The sequence below is a fragment of the Musca autumnalis genome, unplaced genomic scaffold, assembly GCF_047663935.1.
Source record: "Musca autumnalis isolate F117 unplaced genomic scaffold, ASM4766393v1 scaffold_2, whole genome shotgun sequence".
Lineage (NCBI taxonomy): Eukaryota > Metazoa > Arthropoda > Insecta > Diptera > Muscidae > Musca > Musca autumnalis.
The window spans coordinates 252,449,905-252,471,846 of NW_027411755.1; the positions used below are offsets into that span (position 1 = coordinate 252,449,905).

The following is a 21,942-nucleotide window of genomic DNA, read 5'->3' on the forward strand; positions in this document are numbered from 1 at the left end:
GGAGCTATATCCAGATCATAACAGATTTCGATATAATTTGGAACATTTATTTCCAGACCGAATTCAGTCATTCTTCCCAAATTTCATCGAAATCGAAACTATATAGCGTGTTTGGTACAGAAAATATGTGAAATCGGCCGAAAATATATATGGAAGCTATATCCAAATCTGAACCGATTTCGATATTATTTGGGACACTTATTTCTAGACCGAATTCAGTCAAACATTCCAAAGTACATCAAAATCGGACGTATATAGCGTGTTTGGTGCAGCAAATACGTGAAATCAGGCGAAAATATATATGGGAGTTATATCCAAATCAGAACCGATTTCGATATAAGTTAGCACATTTATTTCTAGACCGAATTCAGTCACACATTCCAAATTTCATCGAAATCGGACATATATAGCGTATGTGGTACAAAAGATACGTAAAATCGGCCGAAAACATATATGGGAGCTATATCCAAATCTGAACCGATTTCGATACAATTTGGCACACTTATTTGTAGGCCGAATTCAGACACACAAGCAATATTTTATCAAAATTGGACGTATATAGCGTGTTTGGTGCATCAAATACGCCAAATCGCGCGAAAATATATATGAGAGCTATATCCAAATCTGAACTGATTTTCACCAAAAGCAATAGCTTTCTTCGTATTGCTAAAAAAATTGTAGTCCCCAATTTTCAGCTGAATCGGACAAAAAATGCGACCTCTAGGCTGCGAACAAAAATACATGGACAGACAGACGGACGGACATGCATAAATCGACTCAGAAAGTGATTCTATGTATATCCCCCAAAGGAACTATATGTCTATCTCGCTTCCTTTTGCACGTTACATACAAATGTACAAAGACATAATACCCCTTACCACATAGTGGTGTAGGGTATAAAAAGCAGGATTAGTGGTCGTAAATTTACTATGTATGGAAAGATCTCTAGTTTTAAGAAAAAATATAATTTTCGTAGGTGACAAAATATTTTATAAATGTTTCCAGAGTAAATTTTTAGTTGTTTGTGGGATAATAATCACAAACAGTAGACCTATTTATACCGTTGGCAGATCCAATCTAAGCAGTCTATACAAAAATAAAAACCCTTCATAAATTTTAAGAATATGTACTAATTGGTTTGGTTTTTGGAGCATATGGACCATTAGCAAGGGTAGTATAAATAATAAAATTATAGCAGAGTAACAAAGACCACAAAGACTATTAACAACTTTAGGCGGGAGGGGTATTGATGAGTGGCCCCAAACATTGGGACATTTCGGGGATATTTCTCAGAAAAGCAAAAAAAGTTGTAGTCATGAGTATAACGACAGATCGATATTAAAATTTCAACACAATCCAAGAAGTCCCTTAGATTGGATAATAGCGCAAAAGTGTTGAACGTTTGCGGAGAAGATTCCTGAAGGAATGGATCGGCATGATTCATCATTGGACTGGATCTAATTATAGTTGGTCCTCGAATAGCACTTAAATTGGACTTAAGCGAAAATGTTGAACTATTGTAAGGGAAATGCTTCAAGGAGTTGTCCGCTATAGAGAATCTTCGAACTTGACTTAAGTTCGAGATAAATGTTATGGGCCAATGTCGGCCTTTCGATAGTTACTGTGCCAAGCATCCATTTTATTTGTTTCGCAGCCATTTTATTTTTTAGAGATGTTGAGTCATAAGACGGAAAGCGTGAACTTTCTCACAAAAAAATTACTTTGTTGTAATCAGAATCACAAAGAATACCTTCGATTAGCATTTCAAAACAATTTTCGAAGAGGCCTTAAACTGAATTTAAGCGAAAATTTTGGAACTTTTGTGAGTTAGGTGACGGAGCGAATTTTCCAAAGTAATCAGTCTTCGAACTAGATTTAATTTTAAGAGAAATATTACGGCGCAAGGGTTGGATCAATGTCAGTCACTCCTTTCAACTTAGAATATTTTAGAGCTTTTGGACCATTATGTTGGGAGACATTGACATGCCCATAAATAACATTATATAGCTATAAGGAGACATTCGGTAAAAATACATTGGATTTATGCAAAAATTTTGAACTTTTATGAGGGAGATATCCGAAGCTGTTCTTTAATTTACGTAAGTTATCGTGTTCATCAGTCATTTTAATTGTTGGCAAGCTGGAAGGAACTTTTTGGCCTTTAATTCAGGATGTATGGACTTGTGCCATGTAATAAATTGTTCCGCCGTAATAGAATATATATAATTGATCCACAAACATCCCATACGGGACAAGGGAGACTTCTCTCATATCAATGAGTGCACCTCAATGATATGGGACCTACTGTTTATCGCCGAGTTCGAACGGCGTGTCTTAAGACACAACTTTGTAGAGAAGTTTTACATGGCTGAAATACTCAGGAAATGTCGCCAACATTACTGAGGGGTATTTTGCCACCGTTGAAAATTTTTGATGTTGACTGGCCGGGGAATCGAACCCACGACCTTCAGCGTGTAAGGCGGGTGTGCATACCATTGCACCACGGTGGCGCCACTCTGTCCACATGGACTGCACAGTGATCACTGAGTTGAATGTCATGGTCGACCACAAACTACACCAAAATTCTAGGAGGCATATTTGACAGCATGTTCATGTCAGGGGTGTCAAGTTGGTGGTTTTCCCGCTACTTGTGGTGATTTTTGACGTACAAAAACCACTGTTTAAGCAGAAATGTGAACTGTTTTATGTTGTCCGCGCATGCCACACCTATCTGCGATATGCTGAGATGTAGAAACAAGGTCCATAGTCGGCAGCTCTTGGGGTCCAGATAGAGAAACCTTGTTGACCACTTATAATACGATAAGCCTGTCTGTGGTAAACTATGCGGCGCCAGTATGGTTCGCGAATTTAAGTAAAAACGCGATGGAAAAATGTACAAACCTGTCAGAATGTCTCAGGGCGACTGCAACAGATTTTTCCAGTAGATCAATAAGCCAACCATACAGGTTTAAATAGGATTCACATGGATGAAGTCGCAGATGCCATAAACTACTATCGTGTGAATGTGGTCCTTGGAGAGCATCCCCCATTTTTCACAGCTGAGGAGTGTCAGCTGCCTGGGCTCAATTCGCTATAAATGGTGTAGCTGTCTAAATTCCTATAGAAGATTGAAGACATGGTGCAGGCCCGCACGACGCACTGCACCTGCCAAACCTACTCAACTAACTCCAGTAGACCTGTGGTTACATCCCATCGAAGCAGCCACATTTCTAGAACTGGAGACAGACCAAGATCCAGTTTAAGGGGTAGTTTACACTATATGTAAATGTCATATGACACGAAATTTTCCATCATTATATATTCGCTAATATGTGTAATATTGGAGATTTTCCTTACCCCATTTACTCTGTGCGCCCACACCAGCAAAAATTTAAAAAAACTACGTCTCCACATTGCCTCCGTGGGTAAATATGCAATGTTTTTATTTCGTGTCATATGACATTGATAGATAGTGTAAACTACCTCTAAGCAGTAAACGAACAAACATATCAAATGCTGTTACAACAACAACAGCCAACCCCACTGCAGCGGGTTCTTTAGTACCGCATTGATCCGCAATCATACGTTTTTCGGCTAGCGGCCACCAACCCCGCTTCAAATCTATCTATGGATAGGGCACATCTTCGAACTTAATCTAAATTTGGGCAAAATCGGATGACCCGTTCGAGGGACCGAATTGATGCCACGATGTGTTGGGTACATGACCTGCATGTGGATTGGCACTCCACGACACGCTTCATTTGTTTAGCCCGGCTAACCCCATTCACCTGTCTGTTGATTCTTTATGGACGCAACCAGTCAAAGTTGCAGAATTTTTAAGCCTGGATAGAAAGGAACCAGAACCTGATAACTGCCTAGCAAAATTTGAAGGCGATGACGTGATTTCATGGCATCTTTTGTATTGGTTCAAAATAAGTCATATATTTTTCTAAATATATAATATTAATTATTTACAATAGGCTTGATGTTGTCGGAGACTCGAAATCACAACCAACGTTGTTAAAACTCTAGTCGTAATGATGATGTCATTGCAAAGGGTTGTTGGAAATGACATTCCAAAGCATTGGTGAAAATGACATGTCAAAGCATTGGTGTAAATGACATGCTTTGGATCCAAAAATTAATAGCATCTTTTGGGGTCCACGCTCATATAAAATTCATCGATGAAGATGCCATGCTAGATCACTTTCTCCCATGATTGAATGGCATCTTTGGCATCGAACATTTTGCTGGGTGATATAATACACGATTTATATTTGTGTTGGTACAACAACAACCGACTGACAGTCGACGAAAACGGTTCTAAAACGTATTTTGGCCTTCACATAAAACCACTTTAGCTGCATTTTAACAAAGTTTTGAACTTTTGGGAGGGAGGTTCGAGCCAGAAAGACTCTTCTAAATTGTCTGCAAAGGTATTTAGTTAGAGAGGAAGGAAGGAGAAAATAAATACATACCCAGCAAACCAAAAGCGGAAGAAACATCAGAATTCGGACCGAATTCGGTCCGAAAGTCGGATGAAACGTCCGAGTTCGGATCCGAATTCGGTCCGAACTCTGACCGAAAGTCATATGGCGTGGTTGACGTGTTCTCTTACCGAAATTCGGATGAAAATCGGATGTTTTAGCAGACTTTCGGACCGAATTCGGTACGAACTCTGATGAACTATCGTATAAATTTCTGATTTTTTGACCGACTTTCGGACAGATATCGGTCCGAATTCGGAAGCAAAATCTTATGAAATTCGAATGTGTTTGCCGACTTTCGGACCGAATTTGGTCCGAAGTCAGATGAACTATTGTATGAACTTCTGATTTATTTACCAGCATTAGACCAGAATTTGTTTTTATTATTAAAAGATGTTGAAAATACAGAGTTAATTCATGAAATATCCAAATCCTATAAAAGTTTTTCTACCACAAACATATTGTTACGGAATTAGATTTAACTAATCTCCGTGTAGACGTTGTTTTATTCCCCAGTACGATTTGTACCAAATAAAACAGGGTTCGTTTTAGATTACGTTTCTACAATGCTTTATTTACTTTATTACACTTATTCGGAACCGACTTTAATTACTAAGCACACAGCTTGTATCTAGTTAGCACGCAGCTATTCTTTAACCGATCTGTTCAGTTCAACGCTTAAAACACAACTCACTCGTAATTGCCAGTTCCCCTGTATTTATATCCCAAAGTCTCCCTGTTCGAGAGTCCTCTAGAAAATGTCTGGCAACTCCTCGAATATGTACAACGAACACACAGACGCACATTCGCACTAAGCGAACAACCAGACTCACATACATGGGGATGATCAATGACGTAATTACAACAACAAATAAATGCAAGAAAAGAAGTAACAAACTAAACGATAATTACATGATTTTGGCAAAACAAACAAAAGAACATTAACAAAAGGTAATGTAACGACTAGAATGGTGAAGAGAGTTCTACATGGTAGTTGTTGTTGCTTAAATAAAATAACTGCGTAATAAAACGTTACGTTACAATTCAAATTTTTAAATTAAAGGAAATTAAACTACATTAACTTAAACCTATCAGTTACATTCGTAACAATATTAAAGGTTTTTATATCATCTTATAATGTGGTGGAAAAACAAACTGTGAAGAACAACAAATTCGTCAACACGATCTGTGAAATATGTAAAACAATTGTTATTAATATATGAAAAAATACATGCCTTCACATGCAAAAAATGTTGATACACATAAAAGTGTTAAGATACTTAACTTTGGCCATATACAAATATAAAACATATGACTTTCCACGGAATAGTGTTGAAGTTTGACGAAGAGAATCTTTACTTTCATTAACTTCATAAAAATAAAGAAATATGTATGCAACCGATCACTATGAATAACATTTAAACACTATCATACATCAACACGCATAACATAAATAAAACAAATTTTTTCTCCGATACGGAAACACAGCTTCCCGAGAATTAATTTTTCGTTCGTACTGCATCAACGTCGGCACATCAACAATTACACATATACAATGTGCGAGCGAAGCATGTACAAGTATTTTCCCTCTGCTTATTTACACTTAATTTTGCCAAAGCAGCACAAGAAAAAATAGAAAAATTACCTTCAGAGAGGGAGAGAGAGGACGGGAAAAAGTTCGTCAGACTAGTCGGACAGAGTTCGGACCGAAGTCGGTCAGACGCGTCGGAAAAAACTTCCGACTTTGAGCAGACGCGTCGGACGTCCGACATTGTGTTTGCTGGGTAAATACATAAATACATACATATTAGAGATTGAGAGAGACACTGAAAGGGTATATAAAAGATATTAGGTGTAAAGAAGTGTGTAAGAGAGAGTTTTCTATGTTATGGCGCATAATTTCATTCTCGCTGAAGCCACATCAGACTCTTGGCAAGAAGGAGCAGATTTGTTAGCTCGTTTTGACAGAAGGTGTTCAGAGATTGGATAGTGTGTTCACCGTTATCATTCCCACCGTTAATTTTAGGGCTGATTTCTTCAAAGAGAGCAGAGATGTAGGCCTTCGCTTGGAGATTGTGGGCCAGATTACCTTGGATGCTCTAGAGGGCAAAGTAACACTGTGGAAAACGAATTAGCTACTTAAATAGTCCGAGGTGGTTCTCAGACGATCGATATACCAATCGAAACTTCGCAAGGAAATAAATGGGAAACGAAAGTACGAACAAATTTAAAGAAATTAGAATGAAGTCTGAATTGAAAAATCGAAAGGGGATATTCTCAGCTATGTACGTGTGAAATATTTCAATGAACAAGTGGTGGTTTCGATAGGCAAAGCGTTCGGAGTCGGCGATAAAAATAAGGTTCCACATTTTAGAGCTTAAATTGAAAATAGCTTGCATTAATTGATTCTTCTTTTGTCCTTAAAAGTGATATTCGTGAAAAATATTTTAGGAAGAGAAAAATGATACCCGGGCGCAGGGCTGCCAGATTTGACGATTTATCGTCATTTTGACGATTTTTTGGTCAAAAATTGACAAATGACGATTTGACGATTTTTACCCAAAAAATGACGATTTTTGGATATTTTGCTAATGCAGTCATAAAATTTTTTTTTAAATATGAATTTGTAAAAAAATTAGTTTATTTTAAAAATTAATTGTTAAACAATAATCACAATAGTCGTTAATTTTGAACGTAGAAGCTTGAATTTTTGCCAGAACATGTATTTTAGCTTTATGTATCAGATTTCATCAATGGTGACAATATGTTTGGGTGCATATGCAAAGGAATTTTCAATTAGAACCAAACTGAATTCAATGGAAACAAGCAAAATATATAATTGCACTGCTCCAGAACCTGCAACAATCTCCTATTTTTTGCTAAATTTTTAAAGGAACAAAAAGTCGAAATTTCAACAATAGTAGATTCTGTTCTGGGCAATTAACTGCGTTATATTGAGCTTTGTGCAGAAATTTTAAAAGTTTAATAAATTTGATTTTGAAAATAGTTTTATTGATTTTTCGACATCCTTAACGAACTTTTACATTTTGTCAACAAAAAGGAAAAGCAAAATATGGATTAAGAATTTCGCGAACTAAAGCTTTTGGATTTTGAGGAAATGTTTGAAAATAATGAAACGGATTTATTTACCATTTTAATATATGTTTTGAATCGTGTTGATGGTTCATATGTTTTTCCTATAATAACAAAATTTTAAAAGAAAATAATGATAGGTATTACCACATTCGCCAGCAAATGTTAAACGTGTTTTCAGCCAAGTAAATCTTCACAAAACGAAATATGTATCGAAATACTTTTCATAAGGATTCAATGTACAGTATACTTAACAAAATAAATTGTTTAATACATTGATTAAACACGACTTGTTAAGAATGTTAACTCAAATATTTATTTACAAAATCGTTTAATTAATCATTTAATTTAGTACTGATTTGAAGTAAAAATATGTTTTTTTTTAACTCGAATAGCCATTTAATGTTTATTTTGATTAAAAATATATTTAAATATAACTAAATATTACCATTTTAATTTTTGACGATTTCGTAAAATAGATTTGACGATTTTAATTTTAAAATCGTCATTTTGACGATTTTCCATAAAAATAATCTGCAGCCCTGCCCGGGCGTACAAACAAATTTAAAGAGTTTAGAATGAAGGCTTAAATTGAAATCACTTGCATTCATTGAACAAGTCTCTTCATGTCCTTAAAAGTGATATTCGTGAAAAATGTTTGATGAAGAGATAAATGATACCCGGGCATATGAAAAAATTTAAAGAGATTAGAATGAAGTCTGAATTGAAATATCTAAAGAAGACATTATCATCTATCTCCTTGGGAAGTATTTCCATAAACATCCCTGTAAAAGTACTCTATAAGTGGTTTCGAAAGGCAATGTGTTCGTATTCGGCGGCATTTATTGATATGAAAAAATAATATTTTTTAGTTTAAATATATCTATCAAATACTATCAATATTTTAAAAATCAATGATTACAAGAAATTTTGGGTTTGTTCATTTTGATTCGACTTAAATTTCCTTTCGGGAAATTTTGTATGGAATGTGATGATAATAATCACTGTTTTCCTTTTTCCTAACTTAAGTCAAAATACAGACACAGGACCTTCTGCAGAAATCCAGGAATGTCTGTGATGTTCTTTAAGAAAAATGCAAAAAATTCCTCTGTTTTTTATTTTATATTCAAAGCATTTTGGGCTAATGAAATTCTTATTGTGCTAGACAATTATACGTTTCCCTAAATAGAAAACGTTGTGTCACCAAGAAGTAAGAAAAAAGTAATAGCAAATTACTTATTCATTACAAATGATAATGAATTTCCCTTTGTACTTGCAGACATGCATACATATGCATGTATTTCTCAAAATCAAATTCTAAAATTGTACAAAACATTTTTTACAGCTACTTCTATTAACGTGCCAGCCAATTCACATGATTTATTTATTAAAGCGTTTTGTTTTTGAACAGAGAGAGGAAGGAAGAAGGAAAAAAAGGCAAAGATAATAGATAATCATTTTCGTGTTTAAAATTTATTAGAAGATGTAAAATTAAAAGTGATTTGAACAGAACAATGCAATCTTATTGTCATCATCAAACAAATCGTCGTCATCACATGTCGTCGTGAATCAAATCACCTTCTTAACCGCAATTGAAAATAAAGACAAATTGCGAAAATCCAAGCCATAACCACAATTACAAATTTACTAAAAAAAATCAAACAAAGTATATTCATGTAATTTGATGGCATCATTGCTTTCTTAATATCTTCTTGCATCATGAGATAGATGATAATCCCACCCCAACAGCCAGCCAGCCAGGCAACCATCAGCCGCCAACTTATCGTTAATCTGTAGTGAATATTTTGAACACAAAAAGAGAAAAACCTACCATTACAGAATGCTATTTTGTACTCTTGTTGTTCTGCTGCTAATACTTGCTTGTATAGATAGTATAATGCCCCACACTGGTAGTTTTTCATTTCGCGATGCAGTTTACCACCACCATTTATTCGCCTGGCAGCAGCAACGCATAGCGCCGCGCCGTACACCCAAAATCCTAAAAATAGTTTAATTTGTTGCTACTGCAACAATTCGCTCGCTCGCTATTTAGTATAGCGTAAATGTGGCAGCAATAAACGCAAACAAGTACACATTAGCAGATAGCGACAACAACAACAAAAATCAATATTATACTAAATATTAAAAATATTTGCATTTCATTTTTTGTTTTAAAAAAGTATTATAATATGACAGACATGCAAAAATGGAAAGTGTATTTTTTATTTGAAACGAAACTGGGGTAGGCATTTAAAAAGTAATTGTAGAAGGGCTTAATAAAGGAAACTATGGAGTGGGGTTGTAAACTATTGTCAATATAAACCTCCCCAAGAGCAAAGCACTCAGTTGTGACAATAGCGTTTTTTTGGATCGATATTTTTACCGTAGAGGATTTAATATATTTCTTTACTCTTTAGATAGCGAAATAAAGTTAAGATCAAAGACTTGACAGCATGGTGGAGATGATTTCGAGAAACTATTTTGCCAACTGCCTTTGTGCCTTGTAATATTTGATACTGACAGCTAGTTTTTTTATGAGACACAATATCTTGGCTTAATTTTTTCTAGGTGATGTAAAAGTAAAAAATGAAGGTAGTCACCAATCATAATTTAATCAACAATGGCCAGATATTGAAGTCCTCTTTATCAATCATCATTCCTTTTTGTACCATTCCACTATTATAAAGAAGAAGAAAACAACTATTTCTCAGGAACATTTCTGAAGAAGAAGGTGAAACTTCCAATTATATATTGAGCCCAATGATATGGAACTTCCTTTTCATCGCCGAATACAAAGGACACCATCACTTAAAAAGTTTTACACGGCTGCAATATATTCAGAAAATGTTAGTCAACATTACTCTGACTGAGGATCCTTGCCAGTAAACATGCTGCTAGAATCTACTCGGCCAAATTTGTCTTCAAGAGCAGAAAGCGTTGTCATTCAGTACCATTTTTGTCTAAAGATAAGTGAAAGATTTTTTAGTTTTCGGAGTACGGAAACGCTTTTCCAGCACAATATTGTAAAAGACAGTATGTACTAGATAGGATCTTTGTATTTTACTACAGTATTTTCAAAAGTCCGCCTAAAAGTATACTCATCCAGGCAACTTGTCTTGAAACAAAACTCAAGTAAAGATGGCGTTATAACATATTTACAATATCAAGGACAAATTCGGATGATAGGAATGTGGACCGGGCATTCACTGAAGAGTAAAAAATAATTTGTTGTTGTAACAGTGTTTTTGTTATGTTTATTTGTTCGTTCCTCTGTTCAATCTGGCTCTGGGTCTATCTCCAGTTCCAGAAAAATGGCTGCTTCGATGGGCTGTAGCCACAGATCCACTGGAGTTAGATGGGTAGGCTTGGCGGGGCAGTTAAAAAGGTGTTGGGTGTCGTGCGGGCCCATGCCGCATACAGGGCAGATGTTTTGCACGGCGCGATCGATTTCCGCCCAATAAGAATTTAGGCGACTGCAATATCCCGAGCGTAGTTGAGCCAAAACTACTCTAGTTTGTCGTGGCAGCTGACGCTCTTCAGCTGCGATAGATGGAGGATGTACTCCAAGTACTTTATTCACACTATAATTGCTTAAGGCCTTGGCAACTGCGTCCGTGTGAATGCTATTCAATCCTGCTTGATATGCTTGTTGATCTAGGGGTTCTCTCCTGTATCGTTGGACCTCACTAGAGCATGGATATCCTTCCTGATCTCCCTGAATGGGCCGGGCCTACCCACAAGATGGTGATTGGGATGGCTCACACGATAACATCCAAGCAGGTGCTGCAACGAAAGCATCTCATTGTGTTGCTTTACAGGAAGAATTTTTGCCTCCTCATGTAGATGGTCCACTGAAGATTTGAGGAGGCGTTTGAGGAGTTTGAATCTTTTTCCAGTTCGAATCACACAATCTCGGGGACCAGACTGGAGCGGCATAGCTTACCACAGACCGACCTATCGCGTTATATGTGGTCAACAGGTTTTCTTTATCTGCACCCCAAGTGCTGCCGGCTAGGGACTTGAGAACGTTGTTCCTTCTTTTCAGTTTATCGCAGATAGCTGTGGCATGCGCGGACGGCGTGAAAGTGGTGTCGAATGTGACCCCTAAAATTTTGGGGCAGTTTGTGGTCGGAATTCTGCTACCGTCGACCACGACATTCAATTCTCTTCCAAACTGCGCTGTCCATGTGGAACAGAGTGGCTGTAGATTTTGTGGCGAAAATCTGCATATTCCTCGAATGGAAAATGGTGGTAAGATCGGTTAAATAGTTGTTCACTCTCTCACAGATGTCATCAGGATAGGTACCCGACGCCAGGATCGTGCAATCATCCGCATACGTTACGATCTCTATGCCGTCTGGAGGGGGAGAATACATGAGAGGTAGAGATTAAACAGTTCCGGAGATATCACCCCACCTTGGGGAACTCCCTGTTTCACTCTACGGGGTTTGGATTTCTTGTTCCTGAATTCCACGTACGACTGGCGTCCACACATATAATTGACTATCTAACATTTCAAGCTTGGTCGGAGGGTTGTCTGCTCAATGTCCTCAAACAGCGTGGAGTGCCTTACTGTATCAAAGGCATTTGATAAGTAAAGCGCCACCATCACTGTTCTATCGCACGGCCGTCTCTGGTTAAGTCCTTAACAAATATGTGTGGTAATGGCGTGCAGCGCAGTTGTCGTGCTGTGCTGCTTACGGAATCCATGCTGATGATTGGCAACTTGATAGCTATTTCTGATACTGGGGAGGAGCAAGGCCTCAAGTGTCTTTGCTACGGGCGACAAAAGCGAAAACGGTCTGTACGATTCACTTTTGCTGGCATCTTTGCCTGGCTTCCGTAGTAGGACCACCCTGCCCATTTTCCAGACTTCGGGAACAACGAGGGTGGCTAGCGACAAGTTGAAGACTTTGGTGAGATACTCGACTACCAGCTCATCCAGCTGCTTCAACATTACCATGGAGATTCCATCAGGGCCCAACGCTTTGGATGATTTAGCGTTCCTGATGGCATTGGCAACATCATCCATTGTAAATTGTGGTGGTTCATCCTCGGCAGGAAGAGATCTGATGCGACGTAATACTCTTCTCTTCACCCTGTCACTCTCGGGATGCTCGACAAACTGTCGATTGAAATAACTTGCACACCTCTTCGGGTCAGTCAACGTAACGTCGCCAAACGTGACTGAGGTCCTATCTTCCCTTCTTCCAGGGTTCGTGAGTGACTTAACCGTTGCCCACAATTCACCTATACCGGCTCCAATGTTGCAGCTCTTCAGATGATTTGTTCCGCTTATGCTCGCCGACCAGCCTGTTAACTTCCAGTGTCAGCTCCCTGAATCTGGGGTCATTGGGGTTGATACGATGAAGCTCATCACGCTCATTTGCTAATCCCGTCGCCTCTGCTGGGAAATTTGGTCTTACTTCGGGTATTCGAGCAGCAGGGATATGGCGAGCGGGTGCAGCAGTAATGATGTCCCGGAACGTCCTTTCCGCTACCCGAACATCAGAAGGATTGGGCAATTCTCTGAAGCGGTGATTGGTGAACTCTCTGAAACTCTGCCAATCAGCTTTTTATGATTGACGAACGTGCGGCGTTCAGAGGTGATGAAGTCGGGTGGCCTGCTAATGGAGACAATTATGGGGAGATGGTCTGATCCAAGGGAAATGACGGGTTGCCAGGTAACGTCATTTGTCAGGCCAGGTGACACGATGGTTATTTATGTCAGGCGAACTGTGACACTCTCCTCTAATTCTGGTAGGGGCGTCCTCATTGACCGTGCAAAACGTAGAGCTATCAATCTGCTCAGCCAGCGCTGTACCTCTCTGGTCGTTTCCGAGGGCCGGATGCCACATCTCATGATGCGCATTAAAATCCCCCAGGACCAGACGATTATGACCTTGCAAGAGCGGGCTAATGTCAGGCCTACAATCAGGGATACAGCTTTTTCTCGGCGGGATGTATACATTCAGCAACTCTGTCTCGGCAGCTCCACACCTGACTGCTACCCCCATACATTCCATGTACGGGTCATTAGAGACAGGCTCAAGCGAGATAGGTCTGTATTGGACAGACTGGTGCAATAGGAAAGCCAATCCCCCACCTCCACTTCTGGTGCGATCTTTCCTCAGAACATTGTAACCATCACAATGCTCTAAGCTGTGGTTGTTGTTCAGCTTGGTTTCCTGCACCGCCGCGACCTTGATGTTCTTTCGACTCATAAAATCTACTATCTCCTCGATCTTACCTCGGAGTCCATTGCAATTCAATTGGAAAAAGGCTGCATTTTCGGGAACAACGACTGGTGTTAAAGGCTGCGTGTGCGGTTGTTGTCGAGGGGACTGCGGGGGAGTTTCGTAATCAGACGACGATGGAGTCTCGTAATCCGACGACGAATCACTGGGGACTGTGTTCACGCAGCATGCAGCAACATAGTCCCTCACGTGGACGAGTCCAGAGCAACCCCTTAGATGCACCCACTCCTGACATCTATTGCATCTCACCGAAGGTTGGATGTGGGTGAAGATGCGGATGTGACAAACTGAGCACAGGTATATTGGTACTGGGTTTTCCTCCGTCCCGGCTCGGACCAATAGAATTCGGAGCAGGCTCCCAATATAGAAAAACGAAACAAATACAAACATGTACACACTGAGGTGGCAGCCGCTGGCCCGAACATTGGTTTTGTGCTGTTCCGGGTCAATCCGGTACGAAAGAACCCGCTGTCGTGGGATTGAAGTGCAGACCACTACCGTATAGCCTTGCCACTGATTGGTTTTAAGAGGTGAGGAAATGAATATCGTATAAACTATTGATAACTGCAGCGTTTTTTAAGCAGCAATTTTAGCAGTAATAACAACTTTGGATATGTTAAGAGGAACAACAGATATTGCGGTAAATGGGGCACACGGTCTTTGTAGACAGTTAGGCCATTCTTCAGACAAACTCCAAAGTCGTTAAATTCCCAAACTTTTCAAAATTGTAGATCTGTCTTGAAAACTAGTGTTAAGGACATTACGTTTGGTTGGATACCAGGGAATTGAAAAATGTGATATTGGTGATGAACTAGCTAGACAGATATCTCAATCTTCTAAACTAATTGTGAAGGACTGGGTTAAGCCACCGCAATAAGATCTAGTGCGAAAAAACAGTAAGGAGTTGGCAAGACGAATCGAGATCCAATCTCAGAACGCAGAACTCTATCTCCATTCCCGCTAAGGAAATAAGAAACTCGTATTGAAAGTGGGGAGTAAAATATTGAGTATAGTATCATTTCTGTCAGTGCCCTCGTCTTATGATTTGTTTTTAAATTAAATTTTCCGTAAGCTTCAAATATTTATGTTGTTATTCTGCTAGGGCTTTTCCCCATCCCTAACGTAAATAAAATGTTCAACATCATCTAGACACTTTGATTAATTTTTCTACTTTTTTTTCTACTCACGTTTTCTTCCATTTTCCTTCTATTTCCTAAATTCCTATCTTTCGCCGCATCTTTCTTTTTCTTTTTATGTCTTTTCAGAATGAACACAATGGACCGCTGATCTTTGAGTAAAGTCGCTGTCTACGACAAACGGGGGTAACTCAATATAATATTGTTTCAAACGTATAATCCATATTGTTACAAAATTCCTTAAATATTCTAATAAATAGTTTAAAAAAATGTTTATAAATTTTGCATTTACTTACCGATCTTCCATACGTGGTCTACGTCCCAATATCGCAAATGCTGAACTTTGACTGCGTATCGCTTCCCATGATTGATGATCCCCTTGACCGGATGCTTCCAATAGTTTGAGGCGATTGGATTTCTGTCGTCCACTTAGTGTGGCCTGTATACGACCCAATATGCCACGTGACCATGTATCAACAGCTTGTAAATAGATAAGTAAAAAGAATAAGAGTACACCGCAACAGATCACTTCGGGTCGCAAAACATAGAGACGACACAATTTCCAAAAGTATGCCAACGGTGAATTTAGGGACGAAAAGCCCACTGCAAATTTGGATAATATCTTCATGTGTGATACGTAGGTTTGATAGAAAACTTTATCCTCCAACTCGTCATCCATTAAGTGGGCTTACAAGTGTGCCGAAACACTATGTGTCTGTCGGTCAAAATGAGGGGAAATGGAGGTGTGGAAAAAGGAATTCTTTGTGATGGAATTTGTCAAAGGCAAGGTAGTAGTGGCCTTTTGGGGTTTGATTTGTTTGGTTTCCTCTTAAAGTATTCCCTGTATGCGTTTTAAATAAGTTGGCCAGTTGTTAAGTCACTTTATCTTGTCATTGATTTTGATGTTTTGCCTTGGTTACTGTTGATGCTGCTTGACGTTTCTCATATGTTTTTCTTCATTTACTTAATTATTTATAGTTTATTAATACAAATTGTTGTATTTTTTGTTTGTTTTGTTTTTGAAAAAAGAAAAACAAGATTTTTCTGTAAAAGAAACAAAAATACTTTTCAGATATTGTACACCGACCGCCGCACCGACGAATGATGAGAAAAATAATTTTGTCACTTTTGCTTTTCACTTGGTCATTGGTGACCCAAAAAGAAAAACCACCAAAAAAGAGGAAAAAAAAAAACAAATGAACAACGCAAGTCGATAGTAAGCGAATGTGGAATACACTATACTACTCTGCCATTTGGAAATATGGTTAAAATAATTAACATACATACGTTGATAACCAATGTTTTGTTTATAAAGATCGGGTTAGGAGAATTGATATTTATAGGGTGAAGTATCCCAGTCTTTGGTACCCAACTTCATTAACTTGAGGGCCCAAATGTCAGATGTGGAGGAATCGGGCCCTCCGCCAATGTTTAAAGGTTTAAAGGTATATTTAACTGTGGCCTTTACAATGATACCCTGGTCGAGCATCCTGCAAAAATGTGCACACGTGCCCTTGATGATAATAACAAAAGAACAACCACCACTCGTATACGTGAGACCGCAAACAATGCGTTTGTATTAGTGCAGATACCTGCCCTGGTCGACGGTAAAAATATGAGAAATAAATGAGTACTCACACAACTTCAAAAGGTTCAAGTCTCATGAAGTATGGACTTCTACAAAAACAATAAAAAAGTATCAGTCAGCTTTGCACACAGATATATTTCAAAAAATCTAATGTATTTAGTGGGGAACATTTGTGGGGGTGTTACCCTAAGAAATGCACCGATAGGGTCCACTTTTAAACATAAAGCAAGTTTGGATAAAATATTTAGAGAATAATTTCGACCTTTTTTGGGGGAGGTATCGGATCATTTTCTGAGGAAGTATGGACTTGCTTCTCAAAAAGCTTGTAGTACTGTAATAGAGTCTCGAGTGTAATCTGTTGCAAGATAAATCAAAACGATTTGAGAGATGTTGAACTGCACTTTTCCGAAATGTTGTGTGGGAGGTAACCGAGGAGTTGACATATTCCATTAACTAGCCTGGTCGATGTCTCATAGAAATATGTGATGTGCAAAGTATGGACTAAATCGGTTACTACCTTCGAGAGTTATCGTGCGCACCATTTTAGCGAAAAGTTTTGAACATTTGTGGGGGAGGTACCCAAAGGTGTGGACGATATTGTCCATCTTAGAATTTGATTTAAGCTTGGGCAAAATATTACGACTGCTAAAATATGGACCGAATCGGGATATCCGTTTTTAGGATTTTCGGGCTATTTTCGCAGGAAGTATGGACCTGCCCCTGATAAAACTTGCACCGTGGTAATTGGGGCTGCGAGTACAAGTTGTTACAACAAAAATCAAAACTATTTAAGAGGAGGTCTTAAACTGAACTTTTCCGAAATTGTGTGGGAAGTAACCTAAGGAGTGGACCGATATAGTCCACATTGGAACTTGGGACCAGGATGAATGTTTGGACTGGATTCGGATCGATGTGAAATTTTTATCACAGGCAGGGCTTGCAGTGCTGATCACGCCAATATATACATATATCATGGGCAGGAAGTCCATACTTCCCGAGATATAGGCTCCGAAAGTTCAAAAATTACCTTGGTTTTGACGATAAGTTTAGTTTAAATCGAAATTTTTTCATATATAGCCGGCCTTCGGCCGGGGATTTAAGACTTTCTCCTATGGACAGGAACAAATCTCGGCTAACGCGAACAAAATTTTCTTTTAAATCGAAATTTTTTTATCATCGATCCGAATCCAGTCCGTATATTCAACTTATGCCGGAACTTGATCTATGTCTGGTAGAAATATTAAGATGTGTAAAGTATGGTTTGGGAGGTAGTGGACCGACAAAGCCCATCTTCGATCTTAAATTAAGTTTGGACAAATTATAACGATAACCAGAAATTGAGATAAATTCTTGAATCCAAGGAGCACCTGTTATAAAAACATAAAAAATATCTGTAACTGTTCCAAAAAGGGAACAAATGATTTTACGAACAGCTGGCGAAAAAATCTTTTTTTTTTTTTTTTTAAATTGTAATTTTTTTCTACGTAAAGAATGCAATTTTAGGAACTTCAAAGGCCCATATCTCGGGAAGTATGGGCTTCCCCCCGAAAAGCTTTATATTTTTGTAATCAGGACGAGAAGATATACCCGTGGTAAAAATTTCAGATTTTTCTGTCAGGTGTTCGTAAAATCAATTTATGCCCCAAAAAGAGTTCTGATGCGAACTAATTAATATTTGATCTCCGAGGCATCTTGTTGATGAAAATAGGTAAACATTTAAACATGACATGAATACTACTCGATAAACACTTTCCGAAAATCTCTTCACCTTACGAACCTCTCATCTACTGAACATATTCTCCCTCGACTGATATGGAGCAGAGAAATAAATGTTCTTGCACGGTACATGCGGACATCTTGTTGATAAGAATAACTCAATGATCTAAGGAGGAGGATTTTAGGCTTTGGACTCTGCTTGAATTTTGCTGTACAGCCTGAGAGAGGACGAAAGAGGTTAACGACATTTGCTTTAACACCGATCACAAATTTCTAAGATAGGTTTTTGGCTTGAATTTCGTTTATATACGTCTGCCATTATTTGAGGGAGGATGCCAATTTAGCATAATTTTTCACACATCAATGTAAAGCGGTCTTAAATACTCAAACGAAGGCGGGTACATTTGTAAAGAAAGCTGGTTGGTGCTTCTAATCTTAGACCATACAGCTATGAAATCGAACAAAATTTGATCTGGTTTATGGCCACATCTTAAATTTCTTAAATCCAACATAAGTCCCGTATCCTCCCTCCATTTGCAATCAGGTTGCATCTCTAGTAACAATTTATTATGTACATATAACATCTTAGCCAAGTAAAATCTAAACGATAAATGTTAAAAATATTAAATTCTACAAAAAATATTAACAAATTAGCATCACCTCTCACTGCATGAATCCAAACTGCAACTATATAGTCTATTCCTTTCCAATGGAAATGCATTGTTACAAACCAGACCACAATAACAAAATACCCTTCGAATGATGTAGGGTGGTTATAAGCGTGATGAAAAATATTATGTAGTAGCCGAGGAAAAAATCAAAATTTATTGTGTTATTGCAAATGTTGTTGTTGGGACATACATTTGTTTTTTGGATTATATTTTTTCTGGTGCTTTTCTTTTTCGGCGACTTTTGACAGTGACAAAAGCAGCAACGCGTGTTGTTATTTTTAATATTTTTGGTTTATTGGCAGTCAACTTTCAACTGTGGTTGTTGGTATTTTTATTGTTTGGTTTTTGATTCTTTGTGATATTTTTTGTTATTTAATGCGTTCGATTGCCAAGAAAAAAATTCAATGCAGAAAGATAGCCATCCTAAATCTTTACATTTTTTTAGCAAACACTTTCACAAACAAACCACAATTTGTTGGTCTTCTTCTTCGAGTGCATCTTTATTGACTTCCTTTGCTCTCAAGAAAAGTAAGGGAAACGAAGAAGTTAATAAAGATTCTTCTTTTAGTTATCACTTTGTAAATTCTTTTTGTGTACTTTGTATTGTTGCATTTCTTGCTCTGTTTAGCAATATTTGTCACGCCAAAAATAAGTGCTGTTTTACATTTAAGCGACTTGTCTTACGATTTTTTGTCTCCTCTTTGTGGTGGTTATTCTTGTTAGGCAGAGTTGCAAAACGTAGTAAGAGAAATTGAAACAAAATTTAGTTTTGCAATGAATTTTGTGCATAAAAAATCATTTAAAGCATAAAATGATTATTTGTTATAAGCATTTTAAAATTTGTATAACATATTTTTATAAAATACCTTCTTTTTACATTAAGTATTTTTAACAAAATGTACACTTGGTACCATGTTACAAAAAAATGCAACCCTGTGTGTGAAATTTACGAAGATGAGCAAAGAGGAGACAAAAAATCGTAAGACAAGTCGCTTAAATGTAAAACAGCACTAACTCTCGTCGTCGATGTAGGCGACGAAATAAATATAAAAATTCTCTACTAAATTTAACTTTCTTTAATAGAGCATTAATTTTATTTTCTTTTTGGTGTCGCAATGTTTTGCCGCATCGCGCATCGCAACCAACACACACATTCAAAATATAATTTTCATTTTTTTACCGTTTGGTTGTTTTTCTTTTTAGCTCATATTATTTTTTTTACACAATTTTCTTTAGTTTTTCTCTGCCCGATAATTTCGCTGACGCCGTCGTCGCTGTTTTAATATTTGCCGCCGTTGTTCTCGTTAATTTTTTACTTCTTCCGTCCAATGCTTTTCAACTTGTTGACTCGTACAGCGAATGAGAAAGACTAACGGTACGTTTTTTTGCCTGTATGCAATATGGAATATGGCAAAACAAAAAGAAAACGAGAGGGTTGCCAGTAATAAACAATAAAGAATGGGGGAGTTTTTAAAGAACATTAATTGGTAGTTTCAAGCCGTAATTAGGGTGTCGTAAAGCATAGTACACACGGTCCAACAAAACTGACAGTCAACGTACTTTTACGGCAATTTTCTGGCAAATAAACACTTTTTGTTAGCTAAAAATGATTGAAATACAACATTTAAGATATAATTTAGTGATTAGAAAAGTAATTATTCAGCTAGACTTTGATATTAACGAAATAGACCTCGATGACTGTCAGTTTTGTTGGACCGTGTGTACCATGTTTAAGAACATTTTTTCGAAAGACAACAGGAACAAATCATAATATAATGGTCATCAAAAAAGCTATTTGGTTGTTGACTTGAAATATTTTCATTATTTATTGTTAAAAGTGAGAAATATATATTATTATGTGTTGGCAACCCTGAATCTGCAAAAAAATGCTGCAAGAGCGAAAGAGTAGTGTTCTCACGTTTTTGTTTATGTTTTTATATTTTCTTTGCAGACAAACAATGTTCGGTTAATTGCGAAGATAAACGTCGTGGAATGAGTAAGAACGTTTTCAGACGGTAAGGTTTGACTGCTCAAAAACGTGGTTTCCGTTTTGACTCTCATTCGTAATTTTCACATCTAGTGTTGCGTTTTTGAAGTCATTTTATACAAGCGTACTTTTTGAACAAAAAGAAGTACGGTTTTACATAAATGTACCAAAAAGGTTTATGTGTGTATTGTATTTGAAAATTAAAATATTAATTCTTGTGAATCCCATAAAATTGGGTAAAATATATGCGTTGTTAAAATTGTTGCCTCATGCGCGCATGCCATGTAAAAAATAATGTTATAATTCTTACCACCTGAAGGTAAGATGATACCTGCGTTACCAGCGTAAATTTTTCAAGAAAGATTTTTATGAAATAGGGAAATACCTTTGTTATTAACAGGTACATAGAAGTCATGTTTTGAAGAACACCTTTATTTGTAAAAAATATGATGAAACAGGTAGATAATATCTTACATGCTAGTGTTGTATGTATGGTACTTTATGTACGTTTTCGTTCACTTACTTCCACATTATGTTTCAACACTGACACAATTTACGAATGAGAACCAAAATGGACAACGCATTTTTGAGCAGGCAAACCTTATCGTGTGAAAACGTTCTAAATGTCAAAATATAACAGTAGTCCACTTATAAAATACTGTTATAATTAGGGATGAGTTCCACATTTAAATCAATTTCGTTTAACGGATTTTTAAAATAGTTTGTTTTATTTAAAATTATAGACAAATTATTACAATTAAAATGTTTCGAATTACATCTCAAAAAGGCATAGTACAAAAAAGAGAAGTCTCCCCTTATCTGTTCGGGGATGTTTATAGAAATTGTTTTGTTTGCATTGTTCCAAAGACTGTAAAAATATACTATTTTTTATAAAGGCTCTGGAACAGAGCATTAATTTAATTATTCGGGAAGCTTTTGTTCCTCCATTTTTATACCCTCAGCCTTTAGGCTAAGGAGGGTATATACACTTTGATACGATGAAAATG

The 21,942-nt window shown here is 37.4% G+C and overlaps 1 protein-coding gene across 13 annotated transcripts in view; it reads right to left on the bottom strand.

Annotated features, from left to right (window-relative positions):
• The window catches only part of LOC141395466 (protein phosphatase 1L), a 76,836-nt gene that overhangs the window by 28,953 nt on the left and 25,941 nt on the right, over positions 1-21,942 (bottom strand). The window contains exons 1-3 of one of the 13 annotated variants that reach the window (XM_073971346.1): positions 20,129-20,319; positions 19,139-19,377; positions 15,270-16,017 (exon numbers count right to left, since the gene is read on the bottom strand). In XM_073971346.1, the coding sequence (XP_073827447.1) occupies positions 15,270-15,652 (383 nt within the window). In that variant the 5' untranslated portion in view covers positions 15,653-16,017; positions 19,139-19,377; positions 20,129-20,319. Of the gene's footprint in view, positions 1-15,269; positions 16,018-18,937; positions 19,604-19,814; positions 19,968-20,100; positions 20,376-21,942 lie in introns of those variants that run through there. The other 12 variants (XM_073971345.1, XM_073971352.1, XM_073971350.1 and 9 more) reach the window with 12 other exon arrangements.